Raw genomic sequence first — 25,595 nt, forward strand, 5'->3', positions numbered from 1 at the left:
TTGGGTACATATTAAAAAGGTATAGGTAGCAATTAAATATTTTATAAAGTTTAATTTTTTCTTATTTAAAGTGGTTTCATATTATATGCTGCCAAAACTAATATAACAGTAACACTAAATATAATCATTCAAAATTAAAGATCTTGCCAAGAGCTAGACCTTGGCTATTCATGACACTCAAATAGCTGCCTGGAATCCTAAATTTAGGGAAGTAGGAAGAACACAAATAAGGAAAAGTAAGCAATTCAATCATAAATGATCAAGGTTGGTCAAAAGGATGGGATAAATACATCTTAATGCCATACTTCTACAGCTATTGAAAATGAGTACTTGGGTAATTATCCAGGTAAACTGGCAAAATGCAAATGTCATCTCTCAGAAAAGTACCTGGAAGCTCTGCCAGCATTATCCAGATAACTAATAACTGTCGCACTACATTGGGAGACCAGCCTCGTTCTTCTTTAGATCCAATAATACACAATAATATTAGATCTAAAATTTTCTTTAAAATAGAAAAAGAAAGCAAATAGGAAGAGAGAAGAAGAGAAAGGGTGAAGAGCAGAGATGGAGAAAGAAAGGGAGGGAGAAAAAAAGTAAATTTTTACTAAACTAAAATGTCTTTCAATTATTTACCTCATCCATGTTCATATTTTTAGATAAACAGCTATTCCTCTTAAATGCAGATATCACATGAACATTTTAAAACTGTAAAGTTAGAAAAAATAAAATTTTTCTGCTTTGTTTTTAAATAATAATTTTTAAATTATTAACATTATTGAAAATATTAAACATTATTAACATTATTAAATATTATTATTAATGTTTATATAAACATTATTAAACATTAAACACAATACATAATATTATGTAAACATTATTAACAATATTAAAATTATTAACAACTCTAAATTGTTATGCTACACATAACAGGTCTAAAGATCAATAAAGCCACTTCCTCGACAAATTCAAATCTATACAGCAACAGATTACTTTCAAAATCTCTTGTTTCAGTAATTAAAATAAAGAAAATGGGGCACCCTAATGATTTAAGCCATGAATAGTTTTCTATTATCAAAACACCTATCGCTATTTCCAAACCTATTTTCATTAATTACAGAAGCATGTTGATTTTGTTACTCGAGGGCCTCAAAAACTAAGAAAATAAACATTCTTTAGCAGAACCGTTCTCAGAACACTTTTCTGGACACAAGTGATTTCAACATGCTGCTCCTTCTCAGGATGGGGCTTTTATCAAGTATTTTACATTAATGTTTCTAGCTGGTGTGATTTATCTTTGATATGTTGCTAATATATAGCCAGGCTTAACTTCTTCAAAACAGTAGTGATTTTAGTATGAATATATAAAACTGACCGCAGCATAAAACAACTTTTATAAGCTGAATTTAATTTTATCAGAACTCATGTTAAAGATGTTTTTAATTTCTCAAGAAGAAATTAGTGGTTTGCAACACTGGACAATAGTCAGTATAAAACTATGTCTCCAGAAAGAAAGGAAATGCAACAGGTGAGCTCAGGATCACTCTTCCTGGTTGGTGGCATTCTCTGGACCTCAGTATAGGCAGATAGATGGAGCCTGAGGAGAACACAATGATTTCACTTAACTGAAGAAGCAGACCTTAGACTTTGGTGATATTGAGATAGTTGGATTGTGTAAGATACGGTACTGGAAAAAAAGATAACTGCACACAAAAATGATCTTACATTTTTAGATGAATAGCAAGCTGCACGTGCACAGAACAAGACCGTAAGGCCCAGCAGGAAACAGCTCCTAAGGAGTCAGAGTGGTGAGCTGAATAGAAATACCAAATATTACATATACTAGGAAATGTAGAACATCCAGCCGGTGGGCTAAAATACCACACTGAAAATGCTAAGCATGCAAATGATACCCCTAAAAGGTCTAAATGCACCCCAATTGAGCTTGGGGGGAAAAAAGGATCAAGTTTATTTGCCAGTAATTTAACTACCAGCTGGAACAAACTCAAGATTTTTTAAAGGAAGACAACAGATTCCAGACTCTCAACAACATAAAAACCACAATGTCCAGTATATAATAAAATTACTAAACATGTAGAATAGAAAAATGTGATCCAAATAAGGAAGAAATCACTAAAACTTTGAGTACCTGAGGAGTTATATTCACTACACTGACCATTATAAAAAAGTACAGTTTTTGGAATTATAGAAAAATAACATCTTTAAGTTAATAATACCCCTTCATTTGTTAAAACAACAACAACAACAACAAGAAAACAAAAAAACATTTTAACTTTGCAAATTATCTCAAAAAGAGATGCTCTAAGAACCTTCATCTGCCACATTCCCACTACTGCTTACTCCCCTCTCTATTAATTTAGACTTTCTCAGTGGCAGGCACACAACAAAGATGTAAGCTATTCAGAGCCCTGAACATTAATTTTCTGCTTATAATTAAGAAGGCTGATTAGGGCAACAAAGCTAGCACATTACTGTCTTGTCCTTCCTTCCTACACATCATTAAAATGTGCTTCCAATTTCTTAATCTATGGCCTCCTTTATCCTGCTGATGTCAGTATTCAGAATCAATACTCTGTCAATATCTTTTTGCTAGCTCTCATTTTCATTAAATTGATTCACAATCCTTCCCAGGATAACTGTGTACAACTGATTGCCCTTTTTATGGTTAAGAAACTGCTAGTTAAACACGGAACTGTGTCCCCCAAAAACTCATAAAACAAAGTCCTAGCCCCCAATATACCACAGAATATGACTGTATTTAGAAACAGGGTCTTTAAGAGGTAATTAAGGTTTACTGATGTTATTTGAGTGGGCCCTATTCCCAATATCATTGCTATACTTAGAAGGAGAGAGAAACCCGGAATATTCACACAAAAAGAAAAGACCACAGAAGGACACAGCTAGAAATCAACTATCTGCAAGCCAAGAGAGAGGCCTCATGAAAAACTATACCTGCCTACACCTGACCTTGGACTTCCAGCCCCAAGAATGGTGAGAAAAAAGATTTCTGTCATTTAAGCCACCTAGACTGTAGTCTTTTATTATGGCAGCCCTAGCAAACCAATGTACCCCCGAATGTATTTTCATCTCTGCTGGGCATTCAACCACCCTCATCATCACTGTGAAATAAACTTAATGACACCACATCCAATAAGCTACCATTCTTATCCCTTGAAGTAAAACAAGCATATAGTCAGACCACTTACCAACTACTGCTACTTCTACACTATTATTCCAATATTGCTTCTCAGTCTTTAAGGCTGATAAGACTGACTCTGAAAGGAAATGATGTATCAGGAGGAGGAGGGTGTAAATATATCTTTGTTGGGAAAATATAAACAGCAATGCGGTGTTACAGAAATTAGTTTAAGAGTGAGTTATATCCCTATAACCCTGCAATTGCACTACTGGGTATTTACCCCAAAGATATAGATGTAGTGAGAAGAAGGGCCATCTGTACCCCAGTGTTTATGGCAGCAATGGCCACGGTCGCCAAACTGTGGAAAGAACCAAGATGCCCTTCAACAGACGAATGGATAGGAAGATGTGGTCCATATACACTATGGAGTATTATGCCTCCATCCGAAAGGACGAATACCCAACTTTTGTAGCAACACGGATGGGACTGGAAGAGATTATGCTGAGTGAAATAAGTCAAGCAGAGAGAGTCAATTATCTATGGTTTCACTTATTTGTGGAGCATAACAAATAGCATGGAGGACAAGGGGAGATGGAGAGGAGAAGGGAGTTGAGGGAAATTGGAAGGGGAGGTGAACCATGAGAGACTATGGACTCTGAAAAACAACCTGAGAGTTTTGAAGGGGCGGGGGGTGGGAGGTTGGGGGAACCAGGTGGTGGGTATTGGAGAGGGCACGTATTGCATGGAGCACTGGGTGTGGTGCGAAAACAATGAATACTGTTACACTAAAAAGAAATTAAAAAAAAAAAAAAAGAAAAAGAAAAAAAGGGTGAGCTATATATGATACCTGAATTTGAAACCAGGTTTCCCTGCTTGTTAGCTGTATAACCTTGAAAAAGCTACTGAATCTCACTGAGGATAACAACAGTACTTCCCTTATACTGTGGTTGTAAGTTAAATGTGTTATTATTTGTGAAGTACTTAGTCTGGCATATTGACTGTTACATACGTGTTTGCTATTATCAAGGGAACTGATTTTGGACAAGACTGCTAAGTGAAGGGGCACCTGGGTGGCTCAGTCATTAAGTATCTGCCTTTGGCTTAGGTCCTGATCCCAGGGTACTGGGATCAAGCCCCGCATCAGACTCTCTGCTCAGCGGGAAGCCTGCTTCTCCCCCTGCTTGCGTTCCCTCTCTCACTGTGTCTCTTTCTATCTTTCTGTCAAATAAATAAAATCTTAAAAAAAAAAAAAAACCGACAAAAAACAAAAAACTGCTAAATGTAGGGAAAAAGGCCAAGGTGACAGGAATGCTTAAATAGCAAGTATTGATTTTTAAAAAAAAAGTGTTGGGACGCCTGGGTGGCTCAGTTGGTTAAGCAGCTGCCTTCGGCTCAGGTCATGATCCCAGCGTCCTGGGATCGAGTCCCACATCGGGCTCCTTGCTCAGCAGGGAGCCTGCTTCTCCCTCTGCCTCTGCCTGCCATTCTGTCTGCCTGTGCTCGCTCCCTCTCTCTCTCTGATAAATAAATAAAATCTTAAAAAAAAAAAAAAAGATTCTCTCTCTCCCTCTCCCTCTGCTCCCTGCTCTCTCTCTCTCTCAAATAAATAAATAAATCTTAAAAAAAAAAAAAGTGTTGATTATATATATATAATTAGCATCAGTTGTCTTCTCTACTTGGAATGTTTTGGGCTGCCTTCTCAATCTTCACTTTCTTTAGCCCTACTACTCACTCTTCAATTTATAGTTCAAAGATCAACAACTCTAAACTACTGCTGAAGAATGTCATTCCTTCTCCTTTACCTTTGCAGACTTTCTACTTAGCACTGTAAACATGCAGTCATTAATCATTCATTCATTGACCATATACTGAGTACTTTCTATGATCCTATACTTGTGATTTTGCACTGTAATTAATTGTTTAGCTGTTTCTTCCCCTAAACAGAGAGGGAACTCCTAAAATCCAGAGACAACATCTTATTTAATGTGGCTTCCCTGGAGTGAGATGACAGGCCCAACACCTAAAAGGCATTTATTTAACAAATATTGGAATAAGTAAATTAATCTGATGCTTTCTAACATACTATTTTCTTCTATCCTCCAATTATTTCTATTTTCCTCAACAAAATTTAAAATGCTGTGAGAACAGAACCATCAGGCATTTAATTATTAATTGCACAGTCTGGTGTGAACAGAAGTAAACGACTTTTCTAAAAGAGATACAAGCCTACTTGAGAGCTGCCCGAAACTTGGAATCATTATCTCCTATTTGCGGTCTCCTAGCAACTAACCATTTCTTAAAGGAAAAGTTAAGAGTATTTTGCCTAGTTTCTTATGCTTCAAAAATTTAGTATCTTAAAAACCTTTACATTTCCTGAGAAAATGGTTTAAATTTTTATGACTGATGAACGTGAGAATCATATAGCTAAAAGGTATGATCTAAGCTTCCCTCTTTTATGAAAAATAAATTGCTTCATGGAAAAATCAAACTTACTTCAACATCAACAAAATCACTTAGGTAAATATAATTTTCTCTCTCATTTGCTCATATAAACACACAGATGAATACTTTGGTCTATTAGCATTTATTAGTGTTTATTATTGTATTTTTCTACCTCATTCTTTAATGTTTATTTTTGTGTTCTTTAAAATCAGGCTGCAAGTTAGAGAACTGGCTAAAGAAAGGGCTTTATGAGCATATAATAACATTTACTGACCCAAAAAAGTGCTAAAAGAATATTCAGAGCACAGCAGCTTTGTCCAAATTTTGAAAGCGCCCAGGGGTATGAAGGCTCATTGTTCATCTTAACAACTCACATGTCTCTGAAGCCTGGCAGATCCATTCCCAAAATCAAAAGTATTTGTTCAAGAGGCAAGATCTTATTTTCTGAGGAAATATCTCTTCATAAATCTATTATCAAATTCTGCTAAGATAAAATTTCAGAAATATATATTTTAGATATTTGAATTACTAGAATTAATACTATTGGCATATTTTCTTTAAATATTTTTTGAAAATTTAAATAAGATAGCTATTTTACTGCATTTAATAGTGGTATTTACCATCACCATCACCATCATGAGTACTAGTATTAATAACAACGTTAACATCAGCTATTTTTAATTAAGTATGTGATAAGTACTGCATTAAATTATATTTTGACAATAATAAATATATAAATGTACATAAATTTGAATTTATGCCTCTATTAATATTATAACCTCCAGTAATAGAGTCTCCCCCACCATTTAGAAACCTAATTCCTTTCAGAATTATTGAGATGGCAGTAGGTAAAGGATGACCTTAGGAATATTTTTCCACCAAGTAACATTAGCTACCTCCTGGCACACAGCTGACTTTCCTGATCCTATTTAAAAAAACAGTAAAATTTAAATACATCGGAAAACTATAAATTTAGAGCTGATCAAACTCCAGAGATTATCTAATTTTCTCCTCACATTTTACATTTTACATATAAGAAAAATGAGATGCAGAGAGATTGGTTAAAAAAAAAATTCCTTGGGGAGCCTGGGTGGCTCAGTGGGTTAAGCCTCTCCTTTCGGCTTGGGTTGGGGTCTCCGAGTCTTGGGTTGGGGTCTCCAGGTCTTGGGATGGAGCCCTGCTTTAGGCTCTCTGCTCAGCAGGGAGCCTGCTTCCTCTCTCTCTCTGCCTGCCTCTCTGCCTACTCATGATCTCTCTCTCTGACAAATGAATAAATAAAATCTTAAAAAAATTCCTTGATCAGAAAGTTAAATTATTGGTAGAACTATAACTGAAGCCTAAATTTTCACAGTGCTATAAATAATTATGGTGTCAATCTCTCAGTAATTACTTTTTTTTTTTAAAGATTTATTTATTTGAAAGAGAGACAAGCAAGTGCACGCATGAATGGTGGGTGGGGAGAGGGAAAGGGAGAGAGAATCTGGAGCAGACTCTGCACTGAGCAGGGAGCCCAACTTGGGGCTCAATCCCATGACCCTGAGATCACAACCTGAGCTGAAACCAAGAGTCAGACACTTAATCAACTGAGCCACCCAGGCACCCCAGTAATTATTATTGATAACTAAATTTTTTTAAGAATAGAAGTTGTGGGAAGTAAAGGTTTCTGGATAATATGTAAATATAAGAGAGACCTGTCTTCCCTCCCACCCCCTTGGAAGAATGGGTTCTCCCTAATGAGACAATCAGCAAGCAAAAGATCAACTTACATTGTTCTAAATTGAGACTTCAACAGTGATGCAGTCAATTTTAACAACAGTAACCTGCTTTTGAGTGCCTAAGGAGACAGAAGAGTAGAGGAGGCTCTTATTTTCTCCCTGGATTCATTTCCGGAGAAAATCAGAATCAGTTGAGTACTTCCATTTGCCAATAGCACAGACACAGGAACATGTGGTTATCCAAGGCAAATTTATATTGACCTCAGACTTCTTTACAGATTGATCCTTTCTGTGCATCCATCTGAATTTAAATTTTCTTAAAACTATTTATTTTCCAGTATAACAAATGACAAAAAAGCTCTTTTACTTCAGTACTCTTTACATTAAATCTTGCAAGTTCACCTATATAAAATATTTAAGATTTAACAACAAAATCTAGTTATTAATTAATAGTAAAAGAACCTGAATCAGAGAATGGGTAATTAAATAGCATAGGCTTTGCTATCACCCACAAGTGAGTTCAAATTTTGGCTGTTTCATCTACTAGTTGTGTAACCTTGGACAAATTACTTAACCTCTCCTCTGAACTGAGAGCTAGAAGGCCTGATATTGATTATGGTCAAGATGAAATGAGATAAATTATGCAAGGCACCTAGCACAGCCTCACACACAGAGCAGCATAAAATCAATGCTGGTTCACTTTCCCATTATTCTTTTTGACCAGAAACTTAGCAGATTCGATGACCTTGGTCTGAACAAAATTTGATTTCAGGAATCCTAGGCACTATAATTTTGATATTGTTTTGAAAAGGTAGACATACTTGGACAAAACTCCACATACTCAGTTCTCTCCAAACTGAAAATATAGTTTCCAATGAAAGTCCTAATGCTTTAAACCTGGTCTTTGACCGCACCTGCTGAGAATTATGTGACAGCTTAGCTACTGCTCTTGATTCTTTTGGTTTTAGATAACAGTCTACCAAAGACCTTTGTGGAGCATTCATTAGTAAGACTTTCTTTTATACAAGTATGAGGAAAATTCCCCCTTTTTTTTTTTAAGATTTTATTTATTTGACAGAGAGAGAGAGATCACAAGTAGGCAGAGAGTCAGGCAGAGAGAGAAGGGGAAGCAGGCAGAGAGCCCGATGCTGGGATCATGACCTGAGCGGAAGGCAGTGGCTTAATCCACTGAGCCACCCAGGCACTCCAGGACAATTCCCTTTGACAAAACCGGTGGCTACGCATTAAGTACAAACCACCATCATGATGCTGAGTAGCAAAGATGAGTCAACCATGAATTTATCCCTCTTCTTCAGAAATTCACAATCAGGCAAGTACACAACTATCTATAATGACGATGTCTGTTGTGCATTTTTAAATTTATCAGGGACGCAGAACATCTAAAAGGTAATTTTTGTGAAAAGGCTGATGTAGAATCTTGTGTTTATTTTTGTGAAAATATTTTATGGGGGTATAGTTAGTTTGCCCTCTGGCTTTTAAAATATTCCAGGATATGGTTTCATGGAAAACAAAGTATAATGGGGGATAAAAGTTTTCTTTAGGGTAGTGTCCAACAAACAGAGACTTAAACCAAGCTGGCCTGCAGATAAAAGGAGTGTATTTTGCAGTGAAAGTCATTAAAAACACCTTATTACACGTTGTAAACTCCAATAGCAGAGGGAATTGTGACTCATTTAAACTCTAACAAATGACCAATCTACGTAAGTGGGTCTCACAGGCAGTTTACAATCAATCATAGTCAATGAATCTATGAGTAAGTGGCATGCCAGCCAAAGAACAGAATGAATGGAGTCTTTTAGGCTCATTGGGATATAACACAACATTTAAATAAGTGTTACGAAGCTTAGGGAAAAACAACTAGTATAAATTATACTTTATCCTTCTGAAATAGGGAGGAAATTGTGCCAAATAAAAGTCATAACTGCAGGGCTTTGTTTAGCAATATGATGATGCTAAAATAAACTCTGAGGCAGTCCTGATGCTATGCCAGATAATAATGATAGAAGTCCAAATGTGTCAACATTTTACTAACAGTATTTAAACAACATGGCAGGTAAAATGAATTATAAATTATAATCCAATTTAAACTGCATTTAATGTGTTCATCTCAAATATATTCACTTATACTGCAATGGAGACATTCACTACTTCATGAACAAATGTTAGAAATCCTACTGTGTGCAAGGCACTATGCTTGGTGATGCAGGAAGAACACTAAATAAACTAACTTTTAGAATAGAGAGAATGAAGAGTATAGGAAACAAAGAAAACTATCTATAAAGTTCTTTGGAATCCATATATTCCTAAATAAAAGAGTAACATCAATAACAAGTGCAAATACTTTCACATTTATTATTGATATAAGGCTTCCAGAGTCCCTGCCTGACACAGGGATAAGAAATAGGTATTCTATCCACAATAATAAAGAAAAGATTAGACATGAGCTCTCAGATCATTCTAAATCTTTTCCATTAAAATAGGCTATGCTACCTCTCCTTAGGGACATGTACTTTATTTTCATGATGCTAACATTCAAATAAGGAAGTAGGCGTGGAATGTGGTACCATCTAAACCATGTGGGTTATTACAATTTATGTGATACTTAAACAAGAAAAACAATTCACAAACAATTCTAGGCCAGAAAGAAATTCTTATCAAAAGATCAATTTTCCTCTTCAGAATTAGAAAGAGTTAGTGATTCAAGAGATGTCAAATTTTCCTTCTAACAGAGAATGTAGGTTAGTTCTTAAAGTATTTAATTTTTTTGTTCCTAAATAAGCATGAGGTGAAGCAAGAGAAAAATGCTCCTAAAATGGTGGCATCTTCATTTTATGTATTTAAAACAATACACTTCTTATCCTGAGTTTCTGCCAATCACACTCTTTGCAACATAAGCTATACAAACTCAGCTTTGAAAATAGTCTTTTCAAATGACAGCATGTCTACAGGAAGTTCTCCATATAACTATCAGATGTTATTTTTCCTTTTGTTTATCACTGGGTTTAAAAGAAAGGTTGTCAATTAAAAAGCAATTATATTTTTAAAAGAAATGATTCATTATTCTTGATTTCCATTTTAATACTTTGCACACACAATGTCTTAAAGATATTAGTCACATGAATGCTAACTCTAATGGTAACAAAGTCTAATTTTCTTTCTCTTTGAAAAGCTATACCATAGTATAGCAGAGAAAGAGCTTGATCTCCATGTGGAAAATCATAAAAAGGATTATGTCAGAGTTTTTAAAAAGAAAGTCACATTAATTAGCCTTTGAAATTTATTATTTTTATTATTTACCTGCCAAGAGCTTTGTCAGGTAAAGTCAACTTACTTATTATTTTTTAAATCTCTCAAAAATTGGTACTACTCAAAATTTTATTTTAAAATATAAAATTAGCTAACTTCATAATTTGGTACTTCCTAATTAAGAATGTCACAAATATCTCTAAAACAGAGTAACCAAACAAAAGGGAATAAATAAAAGATAAATGCACAGAGCAATGTTTAGGAGCCTCTACTTCAGTAAACTTCATTTATTAAAGACCTAATTTAATATTAATGAAATTAATTCCAGTATAGAAGGTCAAATTAAAAAGCAAAGTATATCAAATATTGTTATGCACTTTAATTTTCAATAATCTCACGTCCTGTTGAAAATAAATTAGCTTTCTAATAATGCAAATGTTGAATTGTGGAAAATAGTGCATGTTGCAGTCCTCATTTAATCAAATTGAAAATGCATACTAATTACCATATTAAAGACTCAACTATTTATAGTAAATATGTTTAATTTTATTAACTCAGTACTTTCTGAACTTATTTGGTCATAAAAATCACTTTTAGCAAAGAATATTTTAACATTTGTCTCCTGGAATACTGTTTTAATGAATGAATATAACTTCTCATAAGATATTTCTCCAGTTCAAACTTACCTTCCTATTAGTACTCAATTTAAAAAAATTTTTTTTCGAAATAAAAACCACTGGAACTATATTCAAAACAATGCATATAGCATTATAAAGCAACATTTTCAGAATCCACCTTTGGTCTCCTGAATTAACAGTAATAGAGTCGTCCCTGATATCCCATCATCACCACTGTCCCTAATATTATTTAAACAACATGGCAGGTAAAATAAAATGAATTAAAAATTATAATCCAATTTAAACTGCATTTATTGTGTTCATCTCAAATATATTCAATTATACTGCAATGGAGACATTCACTATTTCATGAACAAATGTTAGAAATCCTACTGTGGATTTTAATCCCAGGAGTTTTAACAACCTCTGGGTCACCAAATTTGTATCACAATAATTGGATCATAATGTCTGAGAGTATTGTAAAACCTTATTTTTTGTATTTTAAACTATACACTTAAATATATATATATTTATATATAAAATGATAATACTTTATGAGGTCTAAAATACATGGCAAGTTGAAATGTATGTTACAATAATGCAAAAAAAGTTAAGTGGACTTAAAGTGTCCAAAGTCCTAGCATTATCTAGGGAGCATGAAAGTTAAATTAATGTGGGACTTAATAGGTCATGGATGTTTGCTGCCAACTCAAGGAGTCTTGTCACTAAAACAAGAATAAATAAATCTGTAAGTAACAAGTTAATAAAGAGAAATAATAATGAGAAAAGAGAGACCATTAGAAAGCTACTCCTAAATATGTACGTAACTGCATCAATTATAAATGGAGTAAACACTCCAATTAAAACACAAAGATTATTAGGCTGGGTTTAAAAAACAGCTATAGATTGTAAATATATAAAAGTTGAAAGTAGAGGAGCAAAAAAAGATGAAAAAGTTACACCATGTAGTAAACATCAAGAAAAAGAGATCTGGTATAACTATAATGTTAACAGACACAGAGAATTTTAAGGGAAAGCAGTAGTAGACCAACAAGAGAGATATTTCACAATAGTAAGAAAAAGTCAATTCACCAAAAAGATAAAACAATGTTAAATTTATACCCACCAAATAATACATAAATAGCATATAGTGTAAAGTCTTTAAACTTAAAATTTAAACTTTAAACTGTTAAAACTATATTTTTTATATTTTAAAACTATATATTTCTCTATTTTTAAAATGTCTACATGGGCATTTTGGTAGTATTATTTAATATTTATTTAGCATCTCTATACACAGCCTTTTAATCAAGGACTAAATACAAATCACTGTTCTGCCTTATGTGCTTTGCCATCAAATCATAATAAACCTCCAACACAGATATGAACATTCCCATTCATCTTAATGGTGCATTAATGACACCAAGCTATATCTTTTTCCTGCTAAATGTGTACCCACACCATTAAGTAAGAAATCAAGGAGGCCATACATTCCACCCTTTCTTTTTTAGGAGCCTTTAATCATTTTACAAAAACAAAGGCATCAAATGATTTAAATATAAAATTAAAGAGAACTCGTAGATTAAAAAAAAATAAGGTGATTCTACTAAGTAAAAAGAACCGTTAGCACAAGAAGAGTTCTCAGACTGCCTGGATTAGAACCCCAGTTCTATAATTTACTAGCTGTGTTACCTTAGACAAGTATTCTAATTTTTCTGTGCCTCAGTTCTCTCAGCTGTAAAATGGTGATGGTAACAGTATATACTTCAAAGGTATATACTCCAAGTATATATTTAAATGCTGTTAGATGAAGTAATGCATCCAAGAATGAACTAACACATCTAAGAAACCTAGAATACACTCAGGCACCCATATAAATGCTTAAGTAACCGAGTTTATAGTAGTTACAGTGGTGGTGATGACATTACTGTAACAGTGGTGGTGGAACCATGACAGAACAATGAAAGTAACAGCAATAGCAACTGTAATAGTAAAGGAGGAGGAGGAACAATACCTGTAGTAGCAGAATTAGAATTAGAAGAACTAATCAAACTAGTTATCATTGTCAGAAAAATCATCATTTTCCAAGGGTCACAAAGTCAAATTATTTCCAGGATTCATGCAAATGACATCAATGAATAAAATGAGCCTGATCAAATACAAAAGGAAGAGTTAAAAAACAGAAAACTAGGAAACTATGTCCTATATAAATGCCATCAGATTTATTACTTAACAAAGGAAAAACAAAGTATGTGACCTAAATCAACAGTTACAATCTCTGTACAGTCCAAGTTATTCATTAAAAAAAAAAAAAAAACAGTATTGTTGTTAATACAGCTAGTCATTGTGCTTTTATGCTTGTGAAGTCAAAGACAGCAGTACTCTAAGTTCTTTTTTTTGTTCAGACATCCCCCAAATTACAACTACCCCACAAAATGCTGAATGTCACAGATGTGTGTTTGCACCTATTTATCAATGCACTGAGTTTTACCACAAGGCTTGAAACTGGCACTTGGGGTCTCCCTTTGATTCCTTCCTCTGCCCACCCCACTTGTAGCAGTGCTCTTTCATGACACCACATATTCGGACTCTACTCAGCGAGCCTGGTGATATGCATCCTTCACACATACCCTCCAGAGTGAAGCTTCAGCAAGCATCATGCCAATGCTGGTGGGCTGGCAACATTCCAGAACCTCATCACTAGTAAACTCTATCCTTTTGATCTTAAGTATGGCTTATAAATGATATTGATGAGTTGGTACAAGGAAACAGATGTGCTATTTGTAGTGGAGACCCCTGTCACAATCACAAAGAGACAAGAATCCTCTGTACTACATTATAGACATGCAGCTGATTTAGAGATTATTGCTGCATTATCCTACCTTTTGTCTCAACTGGGTCATGGTTGCAGTTAAACGGGGTCAATAAAAATGTTTAGCCTCATTTTCCTATGACAAAGATGATTCAGGGGGCGCCTGGGTGGCTCAGTGGGTTAAGCCGCTGCCTTCGGCTCAGGTCATGATCTCGGGGTCCTGGGATCGAGTCCCGCATCGGGCTCTCTGCTCAGCAGGGAGCCTGCTTCCTCCTCTCTCTTTGCCTGCCTCTCTGCCTACTTGTGATCTCTGTCTGCCAAATAAATAAATAAAATCTTTAAAAAAAAAAAAAAACAAAAAACAAAGATGATTCAGGCTTTCTTAAGTTTGTTTTTTTTTTTTTTTTTAAGATTTTATTTATTTATTTGACAGAGAGAAATCACAAGTAGATTGACAGAGAGAAATCACAAGTAGATGGAAAGGCAGGCAGAGAGAGAGGTAAGCAGGCTCCCTGATGAGCAGAGAGCCCGATGCGGGACTCGATCCCAGGACCCTGAGATCATGACCTGAGCCGAAGGCAGCGGCTTAACCCACTGAGCCACCCAGGCGCCCTCTTAAGTTTGCTTTACTACAACCAATCAAAAAACAGTAAATAAATTAAAAAGTGTAAAACCTTTTGTATTTCTTAGACATAAATACTCAATTACACCCATAGTCATCTACACCCGCCTAAAGATCTCACGGCTTTACATTAACAGCTTCATGAAAACTTGGTAGTACAATTTGATTTCATTTTCACAGTAATACACATCTATCATAGCATCATAAAATCAACCTGAAATGGAACCTTTTAGAACACCAAGATCAGTACATCAAATAAAAATATGTGAATCATGTGTAGAATTTTAAACTTCCTATTAAACACATGCAAATGAGTAAAAAAGAAAATGAAGGTAATATTAATAATATATTTAACTCAATACATCCAAAAATAATTATTTCAGGATTTAATTAATATAGAAATATGTTAATGAGACATATTACTTCTTTTTTCATACTAAGTTTTTAAAATCCAATGTTTGGTTTATACTTAAAAGTACAGTTCAACTTGGACAAGTCACATTTCCAGTGTTCAACAGTCTCACATCACTAGTGCCTAACTGACTGAACAGTACAGAGCAGCTCCTGACAAAACCCAAACCAATGAACTGACAGAGGGTGATTTAGTTTCTGCCTGAAAGTTATTTTCCCCTCTTCTCATCTTCTTTTGTTCTAAGGTGCAGTTTCCTTTTAACATGTCTTATTCCATCTTTTCTTGGTTTAAATACCATTCTCCTAAGGTCAATGATGCTGAATCATTTTTGGAATATACTCCCTATTGAGAAATATATAAAAATTTGAACCTTGCTCTAGAAAAGTGTACTTGTACATTTGTAATGAGATGACCTGTGTCCCTCCCAAAAAGACATTTTGGGGTCCTAATCCCTGGTGCTGAAGAATGTGGAATTCTTATGGGCAAACAGAGGATTCACCAAGGTATTCAACTGAGGTTACAGGCATGGGCCCTACCCAGTAGGACTGCTGTCCTTACAAAAAAGGGAAATTTCGATGCAACACTGAAAGGGACAGTGATATGAAGAAACAGAGGGAGAAGATGGCTTTCAACAAGTCAAGGAGAGAGGCCTGGACAGAGCCTTCCCTCCTGGCCCTCAGAAAGAATCAACCTTGTTAACATCTTGACTTGGGACTTCTAGCCTCCAGAAGTGTGGGACAATATATTTCTGTTGTGTAAGCTACCCAGTTTGTGATACTGAGTTATACCAGCCCAACAAACTAATACATGCATTTATGCTCCATATCACTCGGCATCAGGGAAATACAAATCAAAACCACAATGAGATATCACCTCACACCAGTCAGAATGGCTAAAATCAACAAGTCAGGAAATGACAGATGCTGGCGAGGATGCGGAGAAAGGGGAACCCTCCTACACTGTTGGTGGGAATGCAAGCTGGTGCAGCCACTCTGGAAAACAGCATGGAGGTTCCTCAAAATGTTGAAAATAGAACTGCCCTATGACCCAGCAATTGCACTATTGGGTATTTACCCTAAAGATACAAACGTAGTGATCCAAAGGGGCACGTGCACCCGAATGTTTATAGCAGCAATGTCCACAATAGCCAAACTATGGAAAGAACCTAGATGTCCATCAACAGATGAATGGATCAAGAAGATGTGGTATATATACACAATGGAATACTATGTGTGAAACTTTATATATAACTCCAAAGGGTTCAAAGATCCCCTTGTTAACTACTTAAGAACCAGAGGTTAAGAATGCACTTGAGATTAGAACAAATCAAATTAAATAACATTTAAGTAGTATTTTCTGTCAACTGTTAATATTAATTTTATCAGTCAACATTTGTCCTAAGTCCATTTCAGATCAGTACTCTTACTACAACAGTGGCAAAAATATAATTTTTAAGCTAACTTCAGAATCCTGAAAGTTACTCACTGCACATTCTGAGGTTTAATATTCACATGGGTTCATGCTATATTTTAAGTACATATCCTTGATTATATGATCCATTCCCCCTACTTAGTACATGTCTTCTTAAAATATGGACATAGAGAGGCTGTTTTGGGGAAAATATTTGTTCTTTTTAGAGTCTTCTCCTTTTTTCACCTAATTTATATATGAATCAAAATGGTTTAAAGCAGGATTTCTCACATAGGGTGCACGGCATAATAACTTCCATTGACAAAGTTCCTAAGGTCTTGTAAGTTTGAGAAACATTTCATAGTACATTCTACCTTTCATTACTATCTTCATTAGCATATTAAAGACCCTGAGAAGCTATGAAGAAAAAAAATGAGTAAGTGATCACATAATTTTTCTCTTACAACATATTACCCATTGAAACAGCAGGTGGATGAATACTTAGGTGAAGTCACCATACTCTGTAAAATCCTAGTCTTAGATGCTTGGAACAAGACAGTACCATTATAGCCACACAGCAGGCTGACTTTAGGTTGGTAGATTGATTGGTCCAACGCACTTAGCCACTGCAGCCAAGAATGTTACTTTCACCAACATTGCCAAATGTAGGTATTTTTCTCCACACTGAGTGAGCCTTTATTGACCCAGACCTAACAGTTGCCAGTCCTCACAGCCTCCCAGGTCCTGACAGGACTTCCATACTGAACAAACTCAAGGAATGTGGGAGAGGGCAAGGAAGAAGTGCACAGGACAGCAATGAGGGCAGCTCTAGGCAAGAAATGCACAGATTCCAAGTTCTTAATGGAATTTCAGCAATTTTTCAAGGATAAATACCTCTTCTATTGTTCTTTGCCTTCCTTACTTGCCTTAGCATTTCAGTGAATTGCTTCTTGGCCTCCTGGCTAAGATCAAGTGCAGAGTACCTCAATGTTTGCTTGTTTCTTTTTTGTCAGTTTATAGTTATTTTGGGGGGAGATTACCTAACCTTCTCATTCATCCATAGGCAGAAATAAATATTCTTAACAGAATTTCTTTCTGTCTTTCCAAGAATATATATATATAAAGGTATAGAAATAATTGCCTAAAAGGGCATATCAAAGTTTTATTTTAATAGTATAGTATAGAAAATTATCACAGATTACTGCAAATCTTTCATATTATTGAGATTCTTATGTAGATAAATACTAAGTCAAAACCTGAAGCAATTAATACGGAGGGGGTGAGAGAAGTCAGACAGAAAAAGATAAATACTATATGAATTACAAATTCACACACAAAAAAAGTAGAATAATAGTTGATAGGGGCTAGGGTAAGGGAATTGGGGAGATACTTAAGGGTACAAACTTGCAGCTAGGTAGATAAATAAGTCTTTAAGATCTAATGCCCAGTTAGTGATTATAGGCAACAATACTGTATTACAACATCAAAGTTGCAAAGAGTCTAGACCTTAAATGTTCTCACTACAAAAAAGAAATGATAAATATGTGATACAGTGGAGGTGTTAGCTAGTGCTACTGTGGTTATTATATTGTAATATACAACTACATCAAATCAACACATTGTATACCTTAAACTTACACAATGTTGTATGTCAATTATATCTAAATAGAAAAAATATACAAGGAATAACCTCAATAGAAATATGCATATTCTGGGGGCATCTAGGTGGCTCAGTCATTAAGTGTCTGCCTTTGGCTCGGGTCATCATCCCAGGGTTCTGGGTTTGAGCCTCACATCAGGCTCTCTGCTGGGCAGGAAACCTGCTTATCCCTCTCCCACTCCCCCTGATTGTGTTCCCTTTCTTGCTGTCTCTCTGTCTGTCAAATGAATAAATCTTAAGGAAGAAAGGAAGGAAGGAAGGAAGGAAGGAAGGAAGGAAGGAAGGAAGGAAGGAAGGAAGGAAGGAAGATAGATGGATGTGTATTCTGGAATTTCCTCCATAACTATGTATCATGAAGTCTTGTTTTTTAATCTGATGATGTTGCCTGTCTTTCTGGAGAATTTATGTACAAATAGATTCTCCTTTTCAACACAGGAAGTGTTCTCATCACCCTATTGCATTAATTGCAATCTCCTCAGTGTGAACAAATTTCCAAAGTTTTTAAAAATATCTCAAAAAGAAATGTGCAATTGTGATTTACTACTATAGGAGGCAAGTATTTTCTCATTCTTTCTGTCTCATTCTTTCAGCAGTAATATATTTAAACTTTGTAGGCCTCTGTTTCTTCATCTGTAAAATGACAGGCTTGAATTAGAAGATCCAGAACTGTATGAGATCTAGATCTCTGAAGAACATAGTATCATTCCTGAGCAATGCTGCTTATGTATAATTGCTACGAAATACACTCAAATTGCTCTTCTGGTTTTTGTGAAAGGTTTCAGTAAATCAAGCTTTTTATTAAGAATTTGTAAATAAATGAGTCTATGATAAACAAGCCGGATAAGATTAAGGGAATAATCTGTAATTCTAAAGTTGAATTTCTGACTAATCTCTTTGGCAGTACATGTTGTTACCCCTTCTGTGAGTAGACATTCACTGTTTGAAGCAACAAGCTCTTTGATACTTAGAAATTTTGGATTCTGTTCTATTTTTAAAAGCTACTATATCAGTATTCATCAACTCTTTGACATAGCCATTCATTTATTTTCTAAAAGGCTATTCTATAATCACACTTCCTTTCAGGAAGCCCACCAACTAAGTAGAAGCCTAAATCACTGATAGCAGTAATACAGGGGCCTTCCTGTTGGTAAAGAATCAAGACTAATTAAACTAATGTGCTAAATCCCAGGCTAATAATTATGCAGATGAGTGATAGAAAGCTTATTTTTATTTGTTCTTAGTGGTTGTGCACTTTTAAAATGAAGAAGAATAAAACATTTTAGAATAAGTATTTTTCATATTTATACTTTTAGCAAGGCTAATTTAATTGGTCTCTAATTTTGAGAAATACAATTTCTACTAATAAAGTTATAAGATAAAAATATTATCTTAATTAAAAATAAATAATTTGAAATAATTAAGGAGACATTAAAATAATTCCTCTTGTAAAAGCTAATTAGGAACCAATTAAGCATAAGTTTTCAAAATGCTTCACAGGGAAGATCCTATTTCAATGAAATAAGCCCAATCGTTGTACTAAATATTCACCCACATTCTGAATTATGCTAATACTAAGAAATATTTTATAATAATGGTTAAAATTCTTGGAATATTCATATACATTTAAGAATTATTTTCACATACAATTCTACTAGTATTACAGTATCAAAATGGTTAGAAACATGAAAAACTACATAACCATAAATTAATTTTTAGGCTATGGCAGATATTTTGGGGGCAAATAAAAGGCCATGGATGCACTGCTAGACATTTTGGCACTCAGATGCTATACTAATTACACTTCTCTCTCTTTTTATTTTGGTGAGGTTCTGTTATTCAGGAGACCTACTTCAATCTGAAGTTTCTCCAAAGACATGGACATCAGGTGTTACCTTGATTTGTATCCAAAGAAACAGAAGATTTCCTGTTTTACTATATCTATAGTAAGATTTCCTATTGTTTTACTATATCTATAAAAACCCAACATGGTTATCTTTCCATTCAATTAAAAAACATAACAAAAAACAAAAACGAAACAACACTGGAGGTAGGACTAATCCAGACAAACCAGGAAATCCTTAGAGCCACAAGGAGTTACACAAACTAGGTGAGAGCGCAAGTAATTCATCCTCCTCGATAATCCAGGGGTTGAGCTATAAACAGAGACCATGGCAACCAGCTCATCTATCATAATCTTAATCTGAAACAAAGTTAAATACCTATGAACTCTAAGACTTTAGTATGCAGTAACAATTTCTTTCTTTCTTTCTTTCTTTCTTTCTTTCTCTTTCTTTCTTTCTTTCTTTTTTAAAGATTTTATTTATTTAACAGAGACACAGCGAGAGAGGGAACAGAACACAAGCAGGGGGAGTGGGAGACAGAGAGGGAGAAGCAGGCTCCCTGCTGAGCAGAGAGCCCGATGCGGGGCTCGATCCCAGGACCCTGGGATCATGACCTGAGCCAAAGGCAGACGTTTAACTGACTGAGCCACTCAGGCGCCCAACAATTTATTTCTTAACTAAGTCTGTAACACCATTGTTACCTATCTAGAAATTCTGGAAGCTAAGACCTACAGAAAGTAAATCTTGTTTTATTTATTTACAGAGAAGTATAAAATGCAGTTGTGGGTGGTACAGACTGTGATGTTCAAGTCTCAGAATACTTCGGAGATCTCCTTTTAACTAACCAACTTTAAACAAATTTAGAGGTTTTTCATAATATATGGTATAATACATATGAACATGACATAGTTTATTAGAGTACTGTCTGTCATCAGTTATTTCCTCAACAACTCTAATGATGGGGGGAAATTTAAAACTTTGGAGAAAAAAAATAATAAAATAGATTGCCCATACATAAAATAGTTACCTGCCTATTTCCTGTAAACTTCGATATCCTTATTGTACATCTGAATATATGTATGAAAATAAGCAGAACTTTTCCTTGAATGAATACTGTGAAATCACTAAATGATCTGGTCTCACTAAATTATTATAATGCAGGAATGAGTCATTAGGAAATTTGATGGTTTTTTTACAATTAATGATGAACACACATTTACGTAATAGAAATGACTACCAAGTTAAACATTTAGCCATTTAAATAAATGACTTATTGAAAGAATAAATGTATTAAATCACATTAGTTTTTTCCTCTTGTTCTTATCGTAGGGAAAGCACACATGAACCTCCACTACCTAAAATAAATTCAAATATTTACTTATACAATAAGAAGAGGTAATTCATTATCAAGATGGCAGAATAAGTTCAGGAAGAAACCTTCATTGCTCTGGTCCAGATACATAGTAATAGTATATAATATACCAAAAGACGAAGCTATGATTAATTATATAAACATATTTCCCATAGACTAAGAGTATAATTTTGTCTCTGTAAAAGAATGAATTATATTTTTTAAAAAAAGAATGAATTATAGAATCTGGTAAACTATAAAGAAGCTTACTCTGTTGTTTAACACTTAAAATGTTTTTCCTCAGATGTATGGAATCCAGTTCTTATTCAATACCAAGCATTTTAGATCTGAGGTTCTTTTTTTTCCCCCCTCCAAACTTCAGTTTCCCGAATATTTCTTACTGAAGCAGAAGGAAAGGATAGTTAAAATTTTGAATAAAAATGTTAATTCTTGAAATCAAAACCTGACAAAAGCAAGTTAAGTGCAAAGAAAAAAATAAAAGAATCAGAGACCTATATGTCATGTATGTAGTGAACTGGATTTGAGTTAAAGAAAATAACGCCATGTAAAAGAAAAAATGTACAATGAACTAAACATTTTTGAAGAGAAGAGAAATTTAGCCAGATTTAACATAGTACAATTTTAGGAATACTTTGCCTAAAATAGAACACATACAGGACCCCATTCTCATATACCTATTATTTAACCATATATTTTCTTTTCAACAATAATTTTCATCTACTTCAAAGGTTGGTGAGACACTCTGAGTAAGGAACAAAATCAAAGACCATTATATTTAATAAAAATTTTGAACATTTAGATTTTTGGAAAGAGTTCAGATTCCCTTTTTAGGGAGATTTCAATTACATTTGATTATTAAAGAATGACTTCATTTTATATTGGGTCACTCATGTAAAACAAGCATTGCTTCCAAATGTTAACTCTGCTGTGCAAAAGTGAGAGTGTATGTGATTGTGTGATCCAGTTCAAACCTAATTAGAATCAGATTAATCAACCAACTAATGTAATCAATATCATGAAATTTCCATGACCCCAATCATATAATCACTTCCTATGTCTTGTCCATTTATTCTATTTTCTTTCCTGTCTTTATGGAAAGTGCCCATGCTCCTAGCTAACCAAATCCTGCCATTTGTCCATTCGACCCCATCTTCACTTATGAGAAACAGCATTCCAGCAATTTCAGCAACATTCCCCCTCTTTCCTTACTTACTCCCATCAATATGCAAACATGATGTTCTTTCTCTCATCTAAGACAAAGGTGAAAAAAAAACCCTCTTGGCCCCATGTACCCTTCAAGCAGCTTCCCAGGTTTCTTCTTCTATACAGTAAAACTTGCTAAAAAGTGCTGCATAGGCTTCTTGTTTCTTCCCAGTTCTCTCCTCTCATCTTTTTGGAACCTCCTATTTCTGCTATCCCACTGAAAATGTTTTATTAAGATCCCCAGCAATACCTGTGTGTCCTACCATGTTCGCCTGCCTGGCTGCTCCCTCTCAGCCTTTGCTGGTCTCCTCACTCTACACATTCAAGTGTACAAGGGCAGAGTCCTTGATCTTTTCTATCTTCTCTATCTCCCTTGATAGCTCAGCCAGCTTTAAATGCCTCTTTACTTAAACATCTTCAGCAGGAAGCCCTTTCCCTAACTCCAAATTTGTATACCCAACTTCCTACTTAATATCTCAGAATTAAGTTTTGTAAAACTGAGTTCCTAACCCTCCTCTTCCATACTCTCATCATTCAGTAAGTCAGCTGCATGCCTTCAGTATTCAATCCAAAACACTTATCATGATTGGTGTATGCCTGTCTCTCAGTATGATACCCACTTCATCAACAGTAATATGTTGCCTCTAGACATATCTAGAATCTGCCCCTTGTTCACCATCTTCACTGCTGTCACTCTGGTCTAAGCCGGACGCTGGTCTAAGCCGCTCACGTCCTTCATGCTTTGTCGAACCAGCTTTCCACTCTCTGTCTTCTTCTGCGCTTACCACACTATGTATACTCTATTCTCAACATAACAGCCAGATTAATCCTGCTAAAACTGTAAGTCAGGATCACATCACTTGATGTTCGAAACCTTCCAACAGTTTCCAGTGCAGTTGAAAGCAAACCTTGAAATCCTTACAATAGCCTATAAGGCCCTACACATGATATGCCCTCTCTCTGACCTCATATCTCCATTCTCCCTATCTCTATCATCCTACTGTACCCGTACCTCCCTCCATGCTATTGCTTAAACACATCAATAAAAAGTTGATGAAAGCTCCCACATAGGGGTCTTTGTACTAACTGCTTTTTTTCTGCTTAGCATGCTCACCCCACAGAGAGATGTGTCACCAAGGCCTTTTCTGGTGCCCTGGCTAAAATTATAACCTTTATCCTACTTCCACCTTGACATTTTCTATTATCTTTCCCTGGTGTATTTTTCTCTTCAGCATTTATCACTATTTGATATAGCTTATATTCAATTTATTCATCTTGTTATTGTCTGTTTCTCTGACTAGAATGCATAAACTGCAAGAAAACAAAAATACATTTGTTTTTTGCTCTCCAACAGAGAATAGTTTCTGGTACCTAAGAGACACTCAGAAAACATTTGCTAAATAAATGAATCAAACATTTATTTTGAGAACACTAGGCTTCTGCCAGAACCACATAAGTGTAAGATGAGTTCAGGAACTCTTGCATCTAGGAAATCTATAAATATTTAGAAATATTATTCATGGATTTAGATCTGAGGGACTGAGTAAGGCTCAGGTACTTTAATACAAACTGCCATTTCCCCTTCTGCTCCCCCTCACCCATCTCCCCCTGCTAAAATCCCTATACTGAATAGTGAAAGAAGGCTCAACCTCAAGACAACCTGAAGCATTGTAGATCACCCCACTCCTTGCCCATCCATAGCTCTAGCTGGGTAAGATCTCACATGTTGAAGGCCACCAACTTTGAGCTAGATAGAACTAGCATGAACACATACATATCTTGCTTATTCCTCATGTACCCTTATTTAAAAGGAGAGAGCATGCCTTGGGCAGGTATGTGTGTGTGTGTGTGTGTGCTTGCTTGTTTTATTGCTAATGAGTTGCCGCACTGTATAATAAATATAATTTTTAACATCTTAATGTTACTTGAGGTTCTAAACTAAAAACCCTGAAGAATTTTTGTAGAAAAGACCTTTTTCATAACATTTTTCATTACAGTTTATTATCTTTAGAATAATAAGCCCAAGTGAGATCTCCAACAAAGGAAATGAATGCACTCCTCTTACTTGGAGCTAACGCAGAGCAATCAGGCAAGTTTTCACTCTCCTCATCAGTGCTTTCATTATAGATTGCATCCCTGTCAGCAGTCGTTTCAGAATGTGTTGTGGTTTCCCTAGAAACAGAGAAAGGTAGAATTATAAAATTTTTGGCTCACCCCTGGCTAGGTATCAAATTCACCAGTAAGTAATTATAGAAAATATCCCTGGAAAAATACTTTAAACAAACACATACTGAAACATACATGATTAAGATGAAAGCATTTTATAAAGACTATACGTTAACTCTCTTAAGAATAAGTTTCCCTTCTACTTAATTTAAATGTGGTTTAGTGCTCACTATAATCAACTCTTCAATCAGTTTCTTATCATCTTATTCATCTATCAAAATACTATTCCTCTGGATTATTTTCTGAGGATCACAGAGTATTCAGTATTTTACTGATCTCAAAGCAGTTCTGCCTTGCTTTTGATTGTCCCCAAATTTTCAGAGAGGCACCCTTCTTCTTACTATGAAGATGCCAAGTAAGGCACAGAGAGTTTACAGGACTTGTCCAAAGTCATGTACTAACAGGTATCAGTGCCAGACAGCACCTGAACGAGGACCATTTGACATCAAATGTTATATTCTTCACATGATACCATTAGTAAATCTTTGTGTTCTCTCGGATTCGGGCAAAAGATGCAAACCTGGATCCACTAAAATAATTAAGTGGATAAATAAAGTAGTAAAACAATAAAAACCAGACTAAAATAATTATAATTGTCTAAACCATACCAGCTATAAGTCACCTGTGATTCTTCCTTAAAAATCAAGGATGCATCCACTCTCAGAACCACTTGATGCTAAAAGTAACCACTCCTTAGACACCAATATTACAAATGTGTATTCAACTCTGCAGTTTTACAGAAGATAAAGTTTTTATTGTTTTTAATGATGTCTAAGAATTACACAAATAACACTTAGATAAACCACCTGTCAGTTTTAAGATTTAAGTGTAGTTATGAC

General features: G+C 35.0%; 1 protein-coding gene across 13 annotated transcripts in view; it reads right to left on the reverse strand.

The window, feature by feature from the left end:
• The window catches only part of XRCC4 (X-ray repair cross complementing 4), a 336,879-nt gene that overhangs the window by 197,612 nt on the left and 113,672 nt on the right, over positions 1–25,595 (reverse strand). For all 13 annotated transcript variants that reach the window (XR_014310086.1, XR_014310087.1, XM_082724695.1 and 10 more), the window contains one exon: positions 24,596–24,702. Coding sequence is in view for 11 of the 13 variants with exons in the window: in XM_082724695.1 (XP_082580821.1) it covers positions 24,596–24,702 (107 nt within the window). In the remaining 2 variants the exon portion in view is untranslated. The remainder of the gene's footprint in view (positions 1–24,595; positions 24,703–25,595) is intronic.

The sequence above is a fragment of the Mustela nivalis genome (assembly GCF_964662115.1).
Source record: "Mustela nivalis genome assembly, chromosome: 3".
Lineage (NCBI taxonomy): Eukaryota > Metazoa > Chordata > Mammalia > Carnivora > Mustelidae > Mustela > Mustela nivalis.